General features: G+C 42.0%; 1 protein-coding gene across 1 annotated transcript in view; it reads left to right on the top strand.

The window, feature by feature from the left end:
- LAMB4 (laminin subunit beta 4) overlaps positions 1-20,870 on the top strand; it is a 41,333-nt gene extending 20,463 nt beyond the window's left edge. The window contains exons 19-34 of the mRNA XM_064656911.1: positions 164-307; positions 534-765; positions 2,402-2,559; positions 4,074-4,298; positions 5,385-5,605; positions 6,791-6,887; positions 7,231-7,606; positions 7,968-8,128; positions 11,232-11,437; positions 12,333-12,536; positions 14,137-14,281; positions 16,103-16,307; positions 16,931-17,069; positions 17,309-17,485; positions 18,463-18,616; positions 19,976-20,870. Coding sequence (XP_064512981.1) covers positions 164-307; positions 534-765; positions 2,402-2,559; positions 4,074-4,298; positions 5,385-5,605; positions 6,791-6,887; positions 7,231-7,606; positions 7,968-8,128; positions 11,232-11,437; positions 12,333-12,536; positions 14,137-14,281; positions 16,103-16,307; positions 16,931-17,069; positions 17,309-17,485; positions 18,463-18,616; positions 19,976-20,115 — 2,984 coding nt within the window. The 3' untranslated portion in view covers positions 20,116-20,870. The remainder of the gene's footprint in view (positions 1-163; positions 308-533; positions 766-2,401; positions 2,560-4,073; positions 4,299-5,384; positions 5,606-6,790; positions 6,888-7,230; positions 7,607-7,967; positions 8,129-11,231; positions 11,438-12,332; positions 12,537-14,136; positions 14,282-16,102; positions 16,308-16,930; positions 17,070-17,308; positions 17,486-18,462; positions 18,617-19,975) is intronic.
- Positions 20,871-21,798: the final 928 nt, after the last annotated feature.

Here is a 21,798-nt window from a genome sequence, read left to right on the forward strand (position 1 = left end):
ACCATCAAACAATCCAAGCCATGGCCATCAGTGGTTAGTGAACCCCTGACAAAAATAATCAAGCTCTTTCCTTCCTATTTTAAAGTGTGAAACCTGCAAGTTGATGAGAGCAGTCACACTCCTTGATACCCAAGCCTGTTTTGGTTCTCTTTCCCCTTGGCAGCGTGTAAGTGCAATCCCCAGGGGTCGCTGAATGCCAACTGCAGTAAACTGGGGGGCCAGTGTCAGTGCAAAGCCAATGTCGTGGGACGCTGCTGTGACACCTGCTCTGCGGGCAGCTACGGCTTCGGCTTCCATGGCTGCTATGGTGAGTACTTGGCAGCCAGCACCAGGACCACTATCTTGGTTCTTCCTGCATACTCAAACTTTTTAGGGCTTTGAATCCAGGATTATGTGTGAAGCAATATAAAAGATGTTTCCATGAATAACGAGTTTTCCATCCCTGCTTCTTGACTGCCTTTGAGCAGTGTCAGAGATGAGACATGTTGGTGGGAATACGTTCAGGACACAGCTTTGCCTTTGGTGTTTTCCAGCATGCGAGTGCCACCCACAAGGCTCCCTGAGCATGCTGTGCGACCAGGTGACGGGGCAGTGCTCCTGCCGCCGGGAGGTGGATGGCCAGCGCTGCAGCCGATGTCTGCCTGGGTATTTCGGATTTCCCCACTGCCGTCCTTGCCCTTGTAATGGCAATGCGGAGCTTTGCGACCCTCTGACCGGAGTGTGCCTGGACTGCCGTGGGTTTACGGCTGGGAACCACTGTGAAAGGTAACCTGATGGGCAGCACTGCAAAGCTCACCCAAACATTGGTGCTCTCCGAAATGCCTCTGTAGCTGGGGACCTACAAATGCATCAATGACCTTAACAGGAAACATATACCAAAGCCAGGATTAAACTGGGCCTAGCTGCTGTACATCAGGTACCTATTTGTTTGGCAAATGCATGTGGGACTGTGCATGCAGTGCCTGTGGGCGGACTGCAGGCATGGCATGCACACAGCATTGCAGCAGGCTCCCTGCAAGAAGGCAATTGAGAGATGAGTGCCATAGCAACATGTGCTTGAAGACATGCACAAAGCTTCTGACATCTTTCAAATTGCCAGCTTTTAAATTTAAAATTCAGCATGAGGTTAGCCAAGAGGTTAACCATCAAACAAGAGGCTAACCTCATCCTGAATACTCATTTTAATACCTGCAGTTATCTCTGAGGAGCTTAAATAAATATGCCCTGTTTGCTGGCCATATTAGTTCCATATGACCAGCAAATTACTTTTCCCACATGTTCCAGCTCCATTCAGAATAGTTCTCCTCTTTTTTATTCTATATGCTGTCAGCAGTATCAGAGTTCAACATGGACATCAAAAATTAATTTAGTTTAGTTTGGATGGATTGTACCTCGTCATTCACTTCTAAGAGGATTTCCCTGTGAAACCTACTGAGCTTTTCTTGCAGTGCTTTTAGACAATACAGCCTTTGGCTACTGTGCTTGTAGGTGGCAAATAGATTTAAAATGGGAGACTGAAATACTTGTTGCCCTGTGCCTCTGCAGGAGCTTCAGACCCCAGGGTGAGGATAATCAAACAGCCAAGTCTTTTAACCTGGCTCGTATGCATACGGCGAATTGTGTTCCCATTTGCCATAGTAAAGCAGATCAAAGACTGCAGATGCTTCAGAAGCCGCTGCGTTGCCGCAGCTGCAAAACCACAGGGGGTTGGGACATGGACGCAGAGGCAGTGAAGGTGGGCAGGTGGCTGAGCCCCCAGGGAGCCCCAAAAACCCCAAAAACTGGTCTGGGTAACAGCACAGCCACCACCACTTTGAAACAGCCATTACCCCAGGTTTGCAGAACATGTCAGACAGAGCACGGCTCAATACATATTGCATCTAAAATATGCAATATTCTCTGAGTGCTCTTAATGAATCATTGCTTTTTTTGCCTCTGCCAGCACTTTCTACTGTCATGCCAACCACTCAGTGTGTGTGTCTGTATGGAAATGGATGAATATATGTAGTGATAGATGAATACACGGAATTTTTATCTGGCAGCTTTTAGCTGCCTATGTAGAGCATGTGTGATATGTCATATCATAACCATTTAGACTGAAATTGTTCCAGAGTAGGTGAAAGTCTTCATAAATATTCCTTGAAAAGAAAACGTGTCTTTTTGTTTTTGCTCCAGATTTTGGGAATGCAGCTCTGATTTTCCATTTTAGAACACCTTTGAAGCTTGATGTATCTGTACCAATTAATGGAGATAGCATTACAATGACCTGGAATGTTAATTAAATATATATACATATAAGTATATATACATATAAATACGTATGCATATAAATTGATTCACCTGCATGGACTGAAAGGAGCGCTTGACAATTTGTACTGCCTTATGTTGACTGCTTTGACAGGTGCATGGATGGCTATTATGGAAACCCTCTGGAAGGAGAACCCTGCCACCCATGCATGTGCCCAGGGGTACCTACAAGCAATAGGTATTTTGCACATTCCTGTTACCAGGACTCCCAGTCTGCACAACTAGTCTGCAATTGTCTCGAGGGACGTGCAGGTACAAAGCAAAATACGGACTGGTTCTGATTTTATTCAAATCAATGTAAGAGAGAAAAATGACCGTCCTCCGCCCATCATGTGTTCAGAAATGACAAGTTAGGTAATGGTAATAAAAAGGCTAAGAAGAGTTAACACGCAAATTTACTGAAATCATGTGGGAAAGTCCTGACTAGGAAGAATGGGAGTTGTGCAATTAGTGTTTGAAAAAGGAATTCACTTAAGTGAATACAGTGAAGCCATTAAATAATCTGATGGCACTCTCTGGAAACCTCCTCCTTTCCAGGGGCATTACATAAATCTGGTGAGAAGAGGGGGGAGAAATGCAGTTGCTCATTACCTCTGAAAAAGAAGCATTGGAAGCCCAAATCAGAAAAAACAGGGCATCAAAAAGAACTGATAAGATTTCCTAATCAGATAAAATCTTTCTCCATATAGAGGAATCAGTCTTTGACACTTTGCCCCAAAGTGACTGGGGGCAAAATCGTTCAAATGGTCACTTTAGAAATGAAGTTTCTGTTCTCAGCTGTCTCAAATGCAGATATTTTTGCAGCACACTGATGCCTCGCTTCCTAAGATTCTGTTGACATAGCTTGAATTCCTGAAGGGAAAGTTGAAGATATTTCCCTCCCCCTGGGCATTAGAAAGATCTTCCATGATGGGAGCAAGCCTTAACGGGAAACACTACCAAAAACTAAACCAATGCTGTTATCTTTACTTAGGCAAGCTTCCTTTACAAGTCAAGAGCAGTTTTGCTTTAGTAATTTTTGTAGGGCCAAAATGACACTTGTTGGTACTTGGCCAGGGGACTTCTGTCCTCACAAACCACCGCAATCCTCAGTTCTGGACTTTCTTCCTCCTGCTCCTTTCCAGCAAGGCTCTTGGTCACCTCTGTGGCAGCAGGCTCACTTTTCAGATTGTGAAAGGCTCTGGTCCTGAGGACCACAGTGAAGGAACAGAGTCCTTGGTTGAGGATGAGCTGGTGGATGGGGTTCCAGAAACACCAGCCTGTCCAGAAAAGTTTCTGAGATGCAGAGAGGTAGCACCCCAATCAGGACATGCACTGAGATGGCTTGCAGAAGTAGTTGCAATGCCAGCAGGCAAGGGCAGAGCATCCCAGAGCTCGTTTGAACTCCTGGGCACACCCCGCCCTCCAATGCTGCTGTGGGAGGGAAGGACCAAGGAAAATCCTGTAAATGTGGCCAGCCATGACTAATGTCATTAAATGCACTTAGCTGGAAAAATATGTTTGGAGGTGTTGTGAGAGGGGGCACCTATTTAGTCCTTCTGAAAGGACTTCCTTGGTAGAAACAACCTGGGATGAGGAGAGTGAGTTTCCATCAGATTTCGATGTGGAAGCTGTACTTTAAACTGATCATAGGATTAAAGGGCAACAGTCTCAAACAGGTGGACATTTTTCATTGTAAATGTGCATTTGGACAGTCTGAATCTTTTAACAGTACTACTGGAAATTACTGGAGTTCCCATCAATATTTTTACTTTCCTCTCTGACAGGCAATCAGTGTGACGAGTGTGCTACTGGGTTCTATAAAAACCCAAACAGCCCTGGGCTTGACTGTGCACCATGTCCCTGCAATAGTAACATTGATTTGACAGACCCGGAGTCTTGTAACAGGGTCACAGGGGAATGCATCAAGTGTTTACATAATACCCATGGAGCAAACTGCCAGTTCTGCAAACCAGGTTATTTTGGCTCAGCTCTCAATCAAAACTGTCAAAGTAAGTAACAGCACTGCAACTGTGTGTTCCTACCAAGAAAAGGTTTTTTTAAAAGAAGGGAGAAGCTAGCCCTTGGAAGGACAACAAAACTAAAGCAGATGAATAGAGCAAAATATAAGAATACCAAATATATTTCTCTATATACCACATATAAATATATGAGTGATACAAATAACTTAATGTGACATCTATTAAATTCTATGTTATCCAAGTTTCACTAAATCACATACTGAATATCACTCCTAGGAAATGCTCATTTGTGAAATGAAAGCAGTACTCCCTGTTAGCAAAATAAATATGCATTCAGCTCATTCAGGAAGGAATCAAAAGTAAAGGAATAAAAGATAATTGTTTATCCATGTTGCTGGCTGATGCCAACTAAGCAATGCTCAGCTAACCAGATGATCCCTTACTGAGCTCCCTGCCTTAGCAGTTGTTTTCATTAAGTGGCTAGAATGAGACTGTTCAGGCAATTTATAAGACTCCATGAGAACACTGTCAGTAACTCAGCAGTTTTAACAGAAAGGCACAAGTGTAAGGAAAAGCAAGGCATAAGCTTCTTCTCAATGTTTCTCAAAAACTATTTTCACAAAAGTGCCTGATTAAGGGTCTAATTTTTATGCACCAGACAATTATAGGCATTTTCAGGAAACTCTTTCTCTGGGAATCTCTAAAATACAGTCCAAACCCATCCCTTGTTCATTCTTGGACAATGTCTGTTAGAAATGGTTAAGCGAGCACTTTTGGCTCCTCACAAGGAAGGCTTCTTATCTTGCTTGGCTTACTAGGGATTCCCACACTGGATAGTGCCTACTGTAAATCAGATTCCCCTCACTCAGCGTATTTAACATTTCATTCTAATAAGATTCAAAATTCACTGCATTTTCATATTTTGTGCCTCTACTGAACATTCGCAGTAAGTTTTCTCAAAGCAATATATAACGTTACAGAAAGATAGGTATGAGATTGAAAATGTGTTCAAGGTCACTAGAAGTAAACCTACAGCATGGGCTTTATGTACAGCTCTGACTGTCCATCAGCTGTCCCTATTACCATCTGCTGTAGTAATTGTCCTTCTTTTTCCAGGGTGCACGTGCAATCAGGCAGGTGTTGTCCCTGCCATGTGCCCGGAGGGGGACGCAGCCTGCCTCTGTGACCCAGCCACGGGAGCTTGCCCTTGCCTGCCCAATGTGGTGGGTGCCACATGTGACCAATGTGTCTCTGGCTACTGGGACCTGGCTAGCGGAAAAGGATGTCAGACCTGTGGCTGTGATCCAAAAAACTCACAAAGCAACCAGTGCAACCAGGCAAGAAAATTACTCTGCTTTCCAGGAACGAGGGTGGTGGTGTTTTGACATGGCACAGTGAGGTCCCTCTTGTAAACAAGAGTAGTTTTTTGTCATACTCCCTGAAAACAAAAATTCTTTAGAAGTTTGTGGTTGGCACAATCCCACTGTAAGTCATTTTATCAAATGCCCTGTTCCGATATTGTGGCTTTGCTGGTAAGAAATTTCTCTTTGCTTGTTGTTTCTTTGTGATACCTTTGTAAAAAGGTATCACATAGGAAAAAACTGCCTCATAAATATACATATATGGAAGAAGGAAATCCAGGCTTGGACTCAAGAGTCTTATGAGTATTTTTAAGTGTTTATTTTCATAAAGTAGCAGCTGGGGCCATTACATTAATCATGCCTCATCTATCAGACTGGTAGAGCACCTTTTCTCATATTTAATTCCCGTGCATTTTTTAGAGCTAGAATGTAGGAAAAACAAAACAGCATTTCAGAATAGAGAGGTGAAATTGTGGTCCCATGGAGTCAACGGCAATTTTGCTATTGACTTCAGAGCACCAGGAGCTTATCCTAAGGTCTTGCTGGTGTATGTGCACATTTTCCTTTCAATATACTCTCTGTTTGTTCCAGTTTATTTAGTGGATTTGCTATTTTTTTTTTTTAGCAAATTTAGCTCTTGATCTCAAAGAGCTGTTACTGCTTTTCTGAGCTATAGCAGTTTTTGGAGCAGTAATTCCCAGCAGTTTAATTTAATAGCTGAATTACAAAATAATTTTTCTAGGGCAATGTGCATAATATACCCTTGAGGTTTTCATGTAGTTTAAAGTTGAAATGTTAAGATGAGTACTTTGATCTAGCAAAAATAAAAAATTAGTCTGTTTTGCAAAGCAAAAGAATCATCTCAGATAATAGAGGCTGAGTTCTCAAAGAGCATCTATAGACTGGAAGATACAAAATCTTTCAGATTAGTAAAGTAAAGCCACCTCTCAAAGTGCATTTTGTTTTCACAACCTTAAGCAAGAAGATGGGAAAGGTGGGCCAATGCTATATAAACCATGGTGTTCAAAGACTGTGGGCAAGCAGTGTTGCTGCAGTCGTCATACGACTATAAGTCACAAGGAGAAAAAGAAGCACAGTAAATAATGTATATCCAGCCACATGGCTCTGCCAGAAGTTATTAAATCCTAACTGTCTTTACAGTTTACAGGCCAGTGTCCATGTAAGCCAGGCTACAGTGGAAGACGTTGTGATGAATGTGAGGAAAACTACTTTGGCAATCCCCAGTTGCATTGCATTTGTAAGTATTATTAACTGGGGACAACTGGATTAGAAACTGCCTCAAAATAAATGCTTACCTTTTATCTTCACAGGTGAGATGGGACAAACACCTAGAAAAATAACCTTTCATATGTTTGCATGTATGAGATGGACAAAAGTGTTTATATTATTTACCTCTATTGTTACTTCTACGGTTACGATGGAAGTTAGAGCTGAAGAGCCATTAGCTGTGCAGTCCACTTTGCTCTAACTCAAACACTGGTTTGCTTTTATTATCTTGAAATGCACAATTATACCTTTTGCATGCATTAATCTCACAGAAAAGGAACAACTGGGTGTAACGTGCTGTCCCTTTCTTGCAGCGTGTGAGTGTAACCCCGAGGGAACCCGCCAGCCCCCGTGTGACAAGGCCACCGGCGCGTGTAACTGCCGGGCTGGGGTCACCGGCCGCTTCTGCGACCAGTGCGGCCGGGGCTTTGAGAAAGACTTTCCCTCTTGCCGTCAGTGTCACCTTTGTTTTGATCAGTGGGACGCTGAAATTGCTGCCCTTGCTCAGACTGTTCAGGGGTTGATGAGGTTTGCTGCAAAGCTGGAAGATAAAGGAGGACGAATGCACGGCTGCGACATGCGCTTCAAGGCCTTTGAAGATGCCATTTCTGAAATTGAGCAAATTTTGAGACATCCTGTCCTTTCACTGGAGGCCTTCTCCGGCATCAGGGAGTTTCAGGGCTACCTTCAGTAAGGGCTAAGCTGCTCCTGAAAAAATTCTTTGGCTGAGAAACAGTTTTTCCCAGACTCCACCAGCCATCTCTATACATTAAGTCCCACTTCTGATCAGCACACAGATGCTGGACTACAAAGTCACTGTTTTCAATAGATCTGTGAAAAAATAATCCTTAATATATTTCTATCCCCCCCAGACAGATACTTAAATGCTGGAATTTTCCAGTTCATCCTAAAAATTTTCTAAATAAGCCATTAAAGTAAATGTTTCTGCTCATTTAGAAATGATCTCTTGCCCTCTAAAATATTGTGTAACTCAGTTCTAGTTTAAGAACAATCCAGTCTAACTTCTGCATAACTGCCATTTTCCTTTCAGACAAAAGGTTGCACAAATGGATCTCCTTCACAGTTTGCCATATGAGTTTCCTGACCTTAACAAGAACTTAGAAGATATTGGAGAAGAAGCTGACTTAGTGTATGAACTTCTACAACAGAAAATACATCTGCATCAAAGTTTTCAGTACTTGAACTTCAAAGGTAAGCCAGCACTGAATTGAACATTTTCCACAAAATTTCAGAATGTTTTTCTCATCATTGAACCATACAACTTTTCAAAGATCCCTAGATTTAACTTCCTATGCTAGCACAAAAATGTAAACACTAAAAACATTTTATAATGACTTTCCAAATTCTCTTTTATCTTAAAACGCTGTGATTTCTAGCATCCCAAATTTCAGATGCATGTGCCAGGGTCCCATCAGTCAGAAGTCTCACGAATCCAAATGTAATGCCATCGGGATATAAAAGTCACCCACTCTTACAGTACAGACTCACAGATCATGCAGTAGAACAGCAAAGGATTTTTCCACCACTTTTGACTCCTCTTGCTCTTAGCAATATTTAGAGAATGTAGTCCAGCAATGGTTTGTTTAATTAAAGCAGAGTGGCATAGTGCAACTTCTTAGTGTTCCCATGGGAAAATACATAACTTTATGTGGTACAGAACTAGCTCTCCATCATCAAAAAATGTGAAGGCAGAACTAAGTTCCCTGGCATTTTTGAAAGAATTACACCGTCTGTGCTTGAGCTAAGTATAGTATCCATCAGCTGCTAATAGCTGTAATGACAATGTCCCAGACTGGTTTCTGGAGAAAGACAGGGATGTATCAGCCAGGGATCTCTATCAGATGCTGGATCACCCACAATGGCAGGAGATGGTCAGCAGGATACTCTCCAGAGAGATGGCTGCCACAATATGAACCCCCAGAAGACAGGATGCCCACCACTGAAGACACAAGCTGCAGTGTGTGCAATCCCATTTACAGTTCCTCTGTGTTTCATTCAGGCAAGAAAAAGATTGGTCTAGACAAGATTGGAAAAAAAAAAAAAAGGGAAAAGTCAACAGAATACAAAGCAGAGGGAAAGGAATAGGGTAAAAGAGGGATTAACTAAGATTTAGGGCTCCCGTGCCCTGTTGTACTTGGCAGAGCCCCCGGGGACAGCTCTTCCGCTCAGGTCCCTGTGCGAGCAGCCAGCACAGCTCTCCCAGGCTCCGCTTCCCAATCCAACTGATCCTCGTGTAGACTCTGAGAAAGACAGAAAGTCAAAGAAACAATAAATCCCAGGGAGGTCAGTGGATGCGCAGCTGAAGCATCCATGGTGCTCTCTGGTCACATTCCAAACCCACTTCATCTTTGGCCTCTGGAGACAGATAAACAGCCCTATAAAAAGCACATGGGGGTGTGGGGAGGGGAAGATCTTGAATTTAGGCTAAATTTCCTATCAGGGCCACAAATATTCATTGGTCCTGCTACCATCCATCTAATAGCATAAAAATAGCATTCCCCTCAAGATAACCAGTTTCTCTGATACGTGGGAGAGAGACTGGCTCCTTCATTCCACCTTCCTTTTGAGACCAGCAGAACATCTTACATACAGCTCTATCTGCTTTTTCCTCTCTTTTTTTTGCTGGGGTAGAGCAGGGTATAGCCATGTATACCATCTGGGGCACATATGGCACTTGTGCCCTAGGCACACATATGGAATGGGGTCCTACCCACCTCTCTTTGCAGAGGATCAGGACTCAGAGTTTTCCTTCCAGGCATACATTCAGCTAGCTGACCTGGAAATGTCAATATCTAATGATGAATTAAAAACCACTGAAAAAACCAAGACACAAGTGTCCTTAAAAGAATGTTTGCAGTTTATGAGATCTTGTTAAATTATGGCTTTCCAGCCTTGGCCCCTGGCTTTGCAGCCACTGTGGTATGGTAATACAGTGAGAGCAGCTTCCTAGGCTGTAAATAAAGCCTGGGTTAAGACACTGTGTTTAACGTAAAGGAACTTGGAAGCTTGACAGCTCCATTACAAATCAAACGTGGAAAATGCATTTGGGCCACTTAATGGAGAGCTGAATCACTGTAAAATATTCCTCCAATGGAATTATGGCACAGAAAACAGTCTCTGGCTTAGATACGGAGTTACAGCAGTCTCTTGCCAGGTATTTTGTATTAGGAGCTAACTTTAAACTGTATATTGTTTCCAAGAATTACAAGATAAACAAATAGGCCTGATTCCACAAGATAACTAAACATTGTTCAGCTTCAGTCAAAGCAGTACCAAGGGCTTCAGAGGTTGAATCAAAGCACACAGGACTTGATCAGTGTCTTGTCATTGACTTCAACTAGTAATGGAGTGGCTTACCAGCTTTTTCACTGCCGACAAGTCACTTCTGGCTCTGCACATATTTCTGCCTAGGAATTTGGGGACAAATTTGGATTCTCTGGGGATCTGGGAAGCCTCAACAGCACCAGCAGATGTAAATTATGTGTTTTGCAAAAGGCTTGAGTCCTTTCCTCAGGCTATTAATCTGCAAAAAATGTAATATTCTCCAACCCTTTTGAGTCTACTTAAGGAAAAGCTTTTATTAAGCAAACAAGACTCTTGCTAGAAAGTATTTTTTGCTTGGCCTACGAGCTTATTATGGAAATACTTTTTTTTTAATCATATCAGTCCTGAAATTGGATTTTCCAGAGCCAAAAAACCCCTCATATATTCACATTTGTATTCTAAATTTTGGACTCAGTTTAACAGACCATTTAACTCTTGGGTGCTATGCTGAACAGAAAGGACAAATGCTTTCCTGACTCTCAGTGAGGGAGCTGATCACTTCATAAGTTTAACAATTGGCAGAAACAGTTCTCCTGTCTAAACTTCAAAACAGCATAAATGACAGGAGCTTTTATCAAATCAACAATGGCAGCAATGCATGAGCTACTGATGAATGCAGAGCAGTAGCAGTTTGTGTCATTAATGGGATCTCCATACTTCTGTCTATTCCATTGGCTTCTCACACACCTTGGACTCTGACAAATGACATAGGATCCACCATATATTCATATAGTTTAGCAGGTTTTATGAGCATTGATAACTATTCCTATTTGGCATTGGATGAGTAAAGGATTAAAAAGCTTGGCTAAGGAAATGACAGTTCTTGTCCCTCACTGCTGTCCCAAATGAAACACCAGTGACAACAAACTGAATCACCTGTCACTCACCAATAGTCCAGAATTCAAGTAAATACATGAACTAAATGCAACCAAAATGCAGCTAGTACTAAACCCTATTTCTCTTGTTACAGAGGCCATCAGCAACATTAGGAAACACTTTGAAGTGTCGTTGCTGGCAGAACAGAGGACCAGGGGTACAACCCCTTTTCTAAGATTCTCAGAGTACACCAGGAGCCACATGCTCACTATGTTGGACTATGAGGTATTAAAAGCAAGTAATGTGCTGCAACAGCTCAAAATGATCAAAAGCCCTGACATCCAAAACTTGAACGAAAAGGTAGGCACTGTGGATTTTGAACGGGATCTAAAGAAAAACCTCTTTTTTGATGTTGTAGTAAGTTTTATTTTAGAAAGAGTGCTTACATGCATTTTTAAATATGGAAAATGACATTTCCCTGTCACAGCCATGCAGCCACGTCTGAAACAGCTGCAATTCTCAGCTGTAGTTATTCAGCTACCTTCTGGAAGCCATTGTTCCCAGGGCAGACCCAGCACAAGGAACTGTTTAAGCACTCTCTAGTCTCAAGAGGACATCAATGTTATTTCAGAAAGATTAACCCAAACCTCCTCTGTGAATAACTTAAGCTAAGCAGAGCAACTTTGCTCTGAAGTGGATGGGGAGTGCTCACATATCCTTTGCATCATCTATGGGAAAGGAGGGGATTTCTCTTCTTCCGCAGGGCAGCAACTGATAGTACCTGATAGTACCTTCAGCCGGTCCTGACAGATCTGGAAGAGATCATCCAGCTAAGCCTTTAATCTTAACATCTGTGTCAAACTATATGGAGAGCTAAACACGGTAGCATGTTGTGTGAGAGGTGATCTGGATCCTTTAGAAGAAGCCATTGACCCATGGGCTGGATATGGCCAGAGGATGGTTTCACTCATTTTGCCAAAGAAGGGTGAAGCAAGGGTCAGTGCAACATGTGGAGCCTAACAAATGAGTCCTGCAAGGATGCTCAGGGCCTTGGGCTGCCATTGTGTCCTTCAAATCAGGGGAAAGGGACCTGTGACTGACAGTGACACCCATCTTTAGAGAGACCAGACCACTGTGTCTTAGGGAAAATCCCATCCTATGTTAATGTTCATATGATGTCAAACATCTTCCTTCCCTCAGGAATTTATCTCAGGCCCCCAGAGGAGTACTGACATAAGCATCTTCCTCATTGCAGATCTGTGGTGTGCCAGGAGACCAGCCCTGTGTCACAGCAGTCTGCCGGGGAGCTTTGTGCCAGGACGGTCTTGGGCTCAGGCAGTGTGGTGGCCTAAACTGCAGTGGAGCTCTTCCTCTTTCCACTGAGGCATTCAGGAAAGCTGAGGAGACTGCTATATTGCTAAATAACTCGACTATTCAGCTACAAGAACCTGAGAATCAGGTGCTGTATATCAAACCTACATTGTTCAGTGAAATGGATGGAGGATGATATTTGGGATGTCACAAACCTACAAAAACTCACCTGCTCTTTGGACAAAGAGCAGTGGCATAATGATGGACCCTGTCCCTATATCACAGACCTATCATGGTTCAGTACTGGGATTATTAGGTGCCAGCTCCCCAAAGTGACTGTGGCTCTAGCTATGTCTTCTTCTTCTTTCTCACAGCTGCCAAGATCTCACAGGTCATGGTGCCCTGTATCTATGGAAATTGGTGGCTTCAGGCTAGTATTATCTATATTTTTATTGGGAAGGATTCAAATGGCACCATTTGTCAGTAGCCTGACATGCTTACTGCAATGGGATTACTGCTGTGCATAGCATTAAGCTCTATTTATACAACTTCATATTACTCTTATGTTTGCCATTAAATAACTTTTGTAAATAATTTCAAGATGAAGCTTTTCTGTCCCCAGTGCTGCTTAGGAAGGCATCAATTAGTCAACTGTATTGCACAGTAGCAGTGAAAAATAATTCAAGCAAAGTGTGGCCAATGCAACATGTGCCAAGGAAATAAAAAAGACAAATCCCCAAACACCAGTAAAGAGTTCATTCTTACTAACAGTCAGACATGATGCCTGTTACAGTTATAGGCCAAACACATTTTCCAACAGAAATGACATTCTGCTGTGGCTTTGTCCTGTCCCTGCAGGGTGCCTGGGCATCCATTTCCTCTTTTTAAAATGCACACGACAGGGCATCACAGCCAGTGAGTTCAGAAATGAGCAATCAGGACACAGGCCTGGGGCCCCAGGACATGGAGGGGCAGCAGCAAAAGGCATCTGCTGACGTGGGGAGTGCCATACTGCTGGGACGTTGCTTCTGGTGCTCACAAGCCTCAGGAAGCTCCGTGAAAATATGAGTGAACTATTTTGAGAATATTCAGAAGTAAAAACATCACCATTTTTCTTGTTCCATGGAGAATGACCAAATCTCTTTCCTCTGCAGACCACAGAGAGGCAGTACCCGTGCCTTTCCTTAAGGCAAAGCCCCTAGCAAAGCAAAATATTGTTGGAATTTGATGATTAATCTAAAGCTCTCACTTAAATTATCAAGAATACTAATTTAATGGCAAAATGTAACTTTTAAAGACTTGAACTTGAACTGTACCTTCCTTGTTTGTATCCTCTTTAAGTGTTTTTTTCAACAGCAAGTCCAATATGAAATGACAAATGATGTTAAGTTTTCTACAATCAGATCTGAATCTGATCACATCTCCTCAGATCTGATTCTGATCACTGACATGCTGCAGTACTGTAACAACTCAGCACTTTCTTTTGGAAACAGAAGGGGGCTGTGGTTTAGCAGTGGCTGCAGAGAGAAAAAAGTGCTTGATTTAGGCTTTTTTTGAGGCCAGATGAAGGGCAAGATGTAGCAGCTTCTGGAGTTCCCCAATGGGGGCTCCTACTGCTTTTCAAAGCCACATCAAGTGATTACAGCTGAGGCTTGGATCAAAATTACTTTTGTGTCAGAACTCAACTTGCCAAGCAATGACAGATAACCTCCAGAAAATGGCACTGCTATTTTTAATAATATTTCTAGATTGAAAGCATTAGAAAAATGGCAGAAGACAGCAAACTGAAAGGCTCACAATTAACTGGGCAACTGGAGACAGCCAGGAATCAAATTGAGGTTGATGGAGAGATCACTAAGGAGTTCATCCAAAAAGTGAAATACTTCTTATTAGGTAAATATGCAATGTTCTTTTTGACACATTTTATATATATATATATATTGCAATATAGTATAGCATAATAGATAGCCAGAAAATTATGTAGCTGTATACACATGAAATTTCTTGTCCACCTCCTGATCTGTGTGACCTTTTTCAATCCCTTTTTTCTAGTGCTTCCTTCTCCCAGGTGACAGTACTTCATATTCATTTTACAACAGATCTCTTACGTTCTGATTATCTTTTATTATTATTATTGCTCAATTTGAATTCCCTCTGTTCCTGGTTTATCTGAGTAAAGGACTACTAAGATAATTTCATACAATTTATAATGGCCAGGCATGTCCAACGAATTCTGAAATTGTTATTCCACCCCCTTCCTCCAGGCCCATAAATAGAGGCTCTCCATAGGGAGCGTGGGAATTAGGACACATACCGCTCCGTCGTCTCCGTAAAGCTGTAACTCGAGGAATCAAAGGATTCTGGTAGAACTTCACAGCTCTCATAACAAAAATAACAAAATAACCATATATACCCTAAAAATATTCCACCCACACGATTGCCAAAAATGCTGTAAGAAATGGACCCTAAGTTTTTTTACCAGATGCACATCAAAGAGGTTCAAATGTGGCAGGATTTTTTTAATCTCTTGAATCTCTGACCTCATAAATGTCTATGGATTGCATGTTGGCAGCCCTTTGGCATTCATACTTCTACACCCAAGTGTGTGCGAGGGCAGATGACAGAGAACTCCTTTTGTTCAGGAACATTTAAATTATTTTATTGAATTGGAAGATTTAAGTCCATTTAATTTCTTAATATTCTCAGAGTCTTATATGATAGCAATTGAAAATTCCACCTTTAGCTCTTTTATGTTTCTTGGTAGACATACAGCATTTACTAACAATTACAAAAAGATTTTTTCAAATCTTTGTTTTATTAATTGAAGTTTAAGAACAGTAACAGCTGAGATGCATAAAGTTACATTAAATCTGCTGTACTCTACATTGATGTGAATGGTGATTTTGCAAGAATATATTTCTATGGAAAATACCTCTCAGGAATGAACTACTGTTTGCACACTAAATATCTTCTATTTAATTGTTGCAGAGTTGCTCTGGAGCATTAGCACAAACATTAACTATGTTTCAACTGTTTATCACACAAGGTCTTGTCTATAAATGGAAGTGAGCAGAAAACAGAACCCATGAGGAGAATTCAGGAGGTGTTGACTGCTCTGTGTGTGCCTGTGCCTCTTAGCAAAGAGCTAGGACAAGCTCATTCATTTGCAATGGGAATTGTCAAAATATAGGGTTTTTTTATTGTAAATTCCCATTCTATCCAAGTCTGACCCAGGTTCCCTCTGCAGCTTAGCCTTTCTCATTCACCAGGGAAGGAGCCACTTTCTCAATATTGTGGCAACTCCAGGGAAGGGATTACACCCACTGGCCAGCTTGGAAAGCTCCATTCACACCCCAGTCTTGCCAGCACCTCTTTGATCTGTGGGCCAAGGGAGAAATGGGCTGTGACACATCTAGCTGTGCTGGGCACTGATTTAAAACCTTCCATGGGCTCGATTCTACAACAGAATTTCAATAACTCAGTTCAAAGTGGGTTCAAATCCTCATTTAGCCAGTTCTGACAACACTAACAGCAGTACCTGGAAGCATAATATTAAATTACAAAATGTTGGAGATAATTCTCTTACCCCCCTGCTGTGCCTGTCAGCTTTATTCTCCCACATAACTCAAAGGGTAGGCAGCCATAATGACCATTTACATTGCACTGGGAGGAAAGAGACACTTCAGGATGCTCTCAGCTCCATTTCTGTTGCAGATGAGAGTGCGCCTCCAGAAGACATTGAGAAGGTGGCAAATTACGTTCTGCAAATAAATCTTTCCCTGACTCCACAAGAGCTCACAAGAATGCTTGGCAAAATCAAGAGCATTATGAACCACTGTGAAGAGTACCACCTGAACAATAAGGGAAACATAAAAACGGAGGATGCTCAGACACTGCTGGTAGAGGCACAAGAAGCCAAGTAAGAAGGGTATTCTCATATTGAAGTGCCAGCTCCAGCTGGGCTGGCACTGAGCACGGTAGGACTGTTCTACACCCCTGGCAGTATCCTAGTGACACTGGAGGGAAAGTTCAGATGACAGCAGATTTCACCTTGCTATTTCCACGGGGCCTCTCCTGCAGGAAGGAGCCATCACTGCTCGGCTGCAGGAGCTGACGTGCTGCAAGGAAGCAGCTCCTGCCAGCTCTTGGCTCCTGTGCCTGCTGAGTCAGAGAGGCCAAAGCAGCTACTTACTTCCACCTTGGACCTGGTGGAGCATTAGATCTGGTTCACTGAGTGGTTTAAATAAGGATGAGAAAGAACAAACAAGAGAAAAAACATGTTCACCCATGAGTCTTCCCTACTCGCAGTGCACCTCCACGCAGCCCACAGCATCCAGCCTCGCCTTGAATACAGCAGCTCAGGAGCTCCCACACAAAGTCCCTTACAGAGGTTTTGCTATATGAACCTCCAAACCCCAATTTTATGTTTGCTTTTGAATTTGAGGAAACATTTTTGCATGTCAGCATGGGTGCATTTGAAACATGTTCTTGCTTTGTTCTCCACACCACGATACTACACAAGATTCTATTTTTCCATTTTAGCAAAGCAGCTAAAGGTGTTCTGCCTGTGGATGAAATTAATAATAAACTGAAAAATCTTGTGAAGTCCCAAGGACACACCAAAAACACCAACATAAAGTTAAATGAAGAGATACAAGGCATCAGAACACAAATCTCACAGGTATCTTGCTGTAAATATTTCATTTGCTACACATATTTTAGAAGAGAAACTTCATCCTGAAGTTTCCTTAATGTAAACTTAAATAAATAAAACCAGATTGTGGTACAGATATGACACCAATTCCATACTGGTTAAGGGTCTCTTCTTCTTAATCCATTGACTATCTCCCTCATTACCACGCTTTGCAATCTGGATGGACGTTGCATAAGAAACCAGAAATTTCAATTGCTCTGTTTTAGGCTGAGATCCAAGTGAACAACACAAACAATGAACTAAATGACTTGTCAGCCAAACAGACTGAGATGGAAGATGAAATTGCCACCTGGCAGGCAAAAACGCTGAGGAACAAGAATCAAGCTACAAAGGCAAGAGCAGAGGCAGAAGCAGCACACAAGCGAGCCCAGAATATTGATAATGTAAGCCTTTCTGGCACATGTTAAGGGAAAAAAAATTCCCTTCATCTTTCATAGTAGTTTTGCTTCAGAAGTGTTACCCTGCTGCCCTCAAAACTATTAACATTTTCCTTATGCCATGCAGTGTAAAATGTCACAGGTTAAGAATAATTTCTGTTTTATTTTAAGGCTTCTGACATACACTTGTAGTTGCTTGAATGAAAGAAAACATACATTTCTCTGGCTACTCCATGACATTTTTTGTTGCACTGTGTATAAGACTCATAGTCACCATGGGCACCAATAAAAACAACAGAACAAATCATAAAACCAGATATTAAAATACATGAATGATGGAAGCAGCCTGGCCATTCATCCCTCGCTGTTCTCCTTCAGAGAAAATTGCTGTGGGAGTTACTTGGAATTTTTGGTTGGCCTGGTGTTTTTCAGTAGCTCACTTTTTGAGAATGCAGCTAGAAATTTTCTAAAATTGCAAGAAGAACCAAGCACCCACAGCACAAGCTTGGAGCATGACTTCTTCCAAGTTATAAGAAACCAAGGTGAAATCTAAACTGCAGCCTCAACAGCAACCAAGATCAGCAGGGAATGGATTAGCCAGCCAAAGATGTAAAAATCCCGATGTTGCTACAGATAATTAAATTTGAATTAAGCCTTATGTCAAAATGAAATTTACAGAAAAGCCCTATCAACAGAAGTAAAAACAGCATAACCTTTAAATATCTTAATATTTTCTTAATATTCTTGCCTCTCCCTTTCCTTGAGATTACTCCACTGGCAGTTTGTTTTAATTGATTTTTATCAGGTTTTGCAAAGAATTTTTTGATGTATATGCATTAAGGATTTATTGTTTTAATATTTAAAAGAATGAGAAATCTAAAGTTTGACTCAAAGAGGATGTTAAAAAAAGTATAAAAATCTCCTTCTGTACAATAGATTAATTTTGAAATGCTCTTAAACTAAGCAATGGTGTTTTGTTACAGGAATTTGCTGACATTAAAAGAAAGTACACCATTCTTCAAGAAAAGCTAAATGCCCAAGGACCTCCAAAAGTAACACTGGAAAAAGTGAAGCAGCTGAAAGAAGAAGCAGAAAAGCTGGCTGAAGAGACTGAAAAAAAGATTAAAAGAATAACAGGTGGTGTTCTCACTTCTATAGCAAGTCGTAAACATTGTGACAGTTATGAATTCAAGACTGAAGTCCTTGCCCACAGACACTAACAGGCTAGATTCACCTGAAATTGCGTTTAAAACAACTTAACTGGTGAAAATACCTCCCTGAAGCTACTCAGTTTAAAAGTAGTTGAGTTGATTTGGCTTTTTCTGACGTAAATTGGTTGTTATAAGCAGAGTTTAAGAACTGTCCACACAGGCACTTGCAGAGATTTTATTCAGTCAGTTTAAAAACAGGACAAGTGCAAAACCTGCATAAAACTTGGCTGTAGACTTAGTTGGAGGCCCTAATTTATGCACTTGCTTTGGGCATTTGGACCTGTGCTCTGTCTTTCCTTATATTACCCAAGTGATGGCTTGTATTACAGAGCTGCAGGGTAGCTGTTTTTCATCAGTCCATACTTGTTCCCCTTCAGACGTTATCTCCGAGCAATGGCAGAACAAACCAGGCACAATTACTGGCTTGTGGAGACTGAAGCTGACGTGCCCTGAATCTGTGGGGCCATGACTGGGAAGCAGAGGGGTCATGGGCAGTGGAGACTGTGGCTGCTCTGGCTGTACTGGCACCAGTCCTCCCACACCACCACACATCTCACCTTGGGTGGGTTTAGAGGGTCACCAAAAACAAATAGCCCATCTCATGTCACAGCACACAGGAAACCTAATTCTGCCTGTAGCAAAGGTCTGGGCATTCCTGCTGGGAAATCCTTAGGTCTAGGATCCTGCCAGGCTCAACATCTGAAAATACCATGTAACATCAGCAAAACTGAAGCTGAAACTCCATCCCAGCAGCAAATTCTCCAGGACAGGATCCAAATAAATATTTTGAGCATATACCTCGAGGAGAAGTATTAAGTGCTTCTCTCAGTCACTTCAAATGTCCCTATGACAAGGGTGCTGGAAGCAGGTAGAGAATACTCATTACCAGTGTGCTTACACTCGTGTAGCTTCAAGGGGATCAGCAGAAAACATTCCCGTAAGGGAGACCTAAGCCCATTATCCCTGAACTGTCTAGGCTTCACACATTAGTGGACACACTGTTCCTCTGAGTGTTTCCACTTAAACCAAGTCCTTTAAGAGGTCTGTGTCCTGCCCCATCCTAGCTGATGGACAAAAGCACATGCTGAGAAATTGATTTCTTTAAAGCTGTCATGCTTCTCTTACTATCCAGAAGCCAGACTTTCCCCTCCAGTTGCATATATAACATTCCCCATTTGAAATGGGCTTATTGTCTCTAAAACTTCTGGGAAAAGAAATGCTGTTAATCCCTGGATTTTACTTACACAAGAAATGTGAGCACCATTGCCTGTCTCTGCTCTTCCAGATTTGGAGAAGAAGCTTCAGGAACTGAATCAAACCAAACAAGACAAGGCAGAGCAACTGAGACAACTAGAGGAAAAAGTGATAGCCATTAAAAATGAAATCATGGAGCAAGAAAGCAAGTATGCTACATGCAAAAGTTAGGGTCTGAACAGACCATCAGGTAAAATGCAGCTGAAGTCTCTATGATTACCACCTCCTGAGATTCCTGGTACAAGGGACTGTCCTCTGGAATTACATCTGAAGGAGCATATAGAATTTTGTCACACTGAATAATGTAATTTTCTCTTCCCTCCCCCCCCAGTTGAGTTTATATGGAAGTAGGAAATACATTTTAATAAACCAGCTGATTTAGTAATCAGGCTGTAGTCTTTAAGGGAGCTCTGTAATACACTCCTGTGCACAGCATAGGGCTTCTTGATTTAGAGTTTGGAAATCCAAAAGGAGGATTGCTAGGCACATGGTGTGATTCTTGGGGTGTCCTGTGCAGGGCCAGGAGCTGGACTCGATGATCCTGATGGGTCCTTTCTAACTCAGCATATTCTGTTAATCTATGAACATACAATGGGCAAGTACCTCCATGCAGCACAAGCCCATTAGCAGTGGGCAACAGAGAGCCAATTTCCCAGTGCCCACTGGATGGCAGTGCACAGATGCTCAACACTGAAAGCAACTGGAAGAACCTTCCTTTGTCAATGGACCTCCTGCAATGCCTATTTTTCTTATGCTTATAAGGGGTTTCCCACATTTTTCATTAATGCAACCAGCAACTGGAGAATAACTCCAGCTTTTTGGTTTAAGCAGTGACTCTAAAGGGCCAGAAATGTTGAAAAAGTTTCTCCAGCTCTTCTCCCACATGCAGCACTTCACAAAAGTCAGGGTTTACTCAGCAGTTTTTTGTAGCGATAAAGAAGGTAGGAATTGGCCTAAATTTTAGTTTGTAATTCCTTTTATTATTTAAATACAGAAGGAAACTGGGGCTAAGCAGATGCTATAGAAGTGATAGAGTTTTAAAAAGACTGAAGTGAGCTATGCCTCTGTTTCAAAATCCTACCCTTGGTATACATATTCTTGCAGGACACAGAACAGACCTAATGAGGGCTTTTCCTCAGTTAAAAACAGTCGTGTCATTCCTGGCTGGATTGTCCCACAGGGAGCATTCATCATGGACTTCATTCAGTCCAGTGCTGCTTCAGAGCTCAGATGCAGCCCAAACCACATCTATAAAACAAGGAATGCTCTGCAGGAATACAGGGCTCTTAGCATTTACCCATCCTCATGCCAGCAGCACCCGTAAAACAATCCTTATCGATCCCACGGAGATAAACACCGCATAGTTATCATCCTGTGTTTACAAGAGCTAAAGTAGCATTGGTATGCAGTCGGGGGCTTGGGTGGGAATTGCTGGCACTGATGAGATTTCAGAGATAACTCCTCTAACTCAAACCAGCTGTGCTCCAGGGCAATGTGCAACATGCATTCCACACATAATAGCTTCTGTTGTGAAAATGATGGAATCAAATTATAATTTTGATATAATCTAACAAAGCCACCTGAATGCAGGAATGCATGTAATTTGCAGGTTAGCATTTTCTGAATTTTAGCACTTTGAAAAATCATCTGTGAGGTGTCAGGCTTCTTTGTAAGTTACTAGGCTGTAGTCAGATGCCTATATTTAGGCTGACTTTGCCATAATGCAATAGAACATCTCTGCTTTACTCGGAGCACACACCAAGCTGTTCACACACGGATCTCCAGGTAACAAAGGATTTTCTGCAGGTTTCAATGCATCCTTGCTGCACTGCACCCAGAAGAGGCAAACTGAAA

Source organism: Pseudopipra pipra, chromosome 5, assembly GCF_036250125.1.
Source record: "Pseudopipra pipra isolate bDixPip1 chromosome 5, bDixPip1.hap1, whole genome shotgun sequence".
NCBI classification, from domain to species: domain Eukaryota; kingdom Metazoa; phylum Chordata; class Aves; order Passeriformes; family Pipridae; genus Pseudopipra; species Pseudopipra pipra.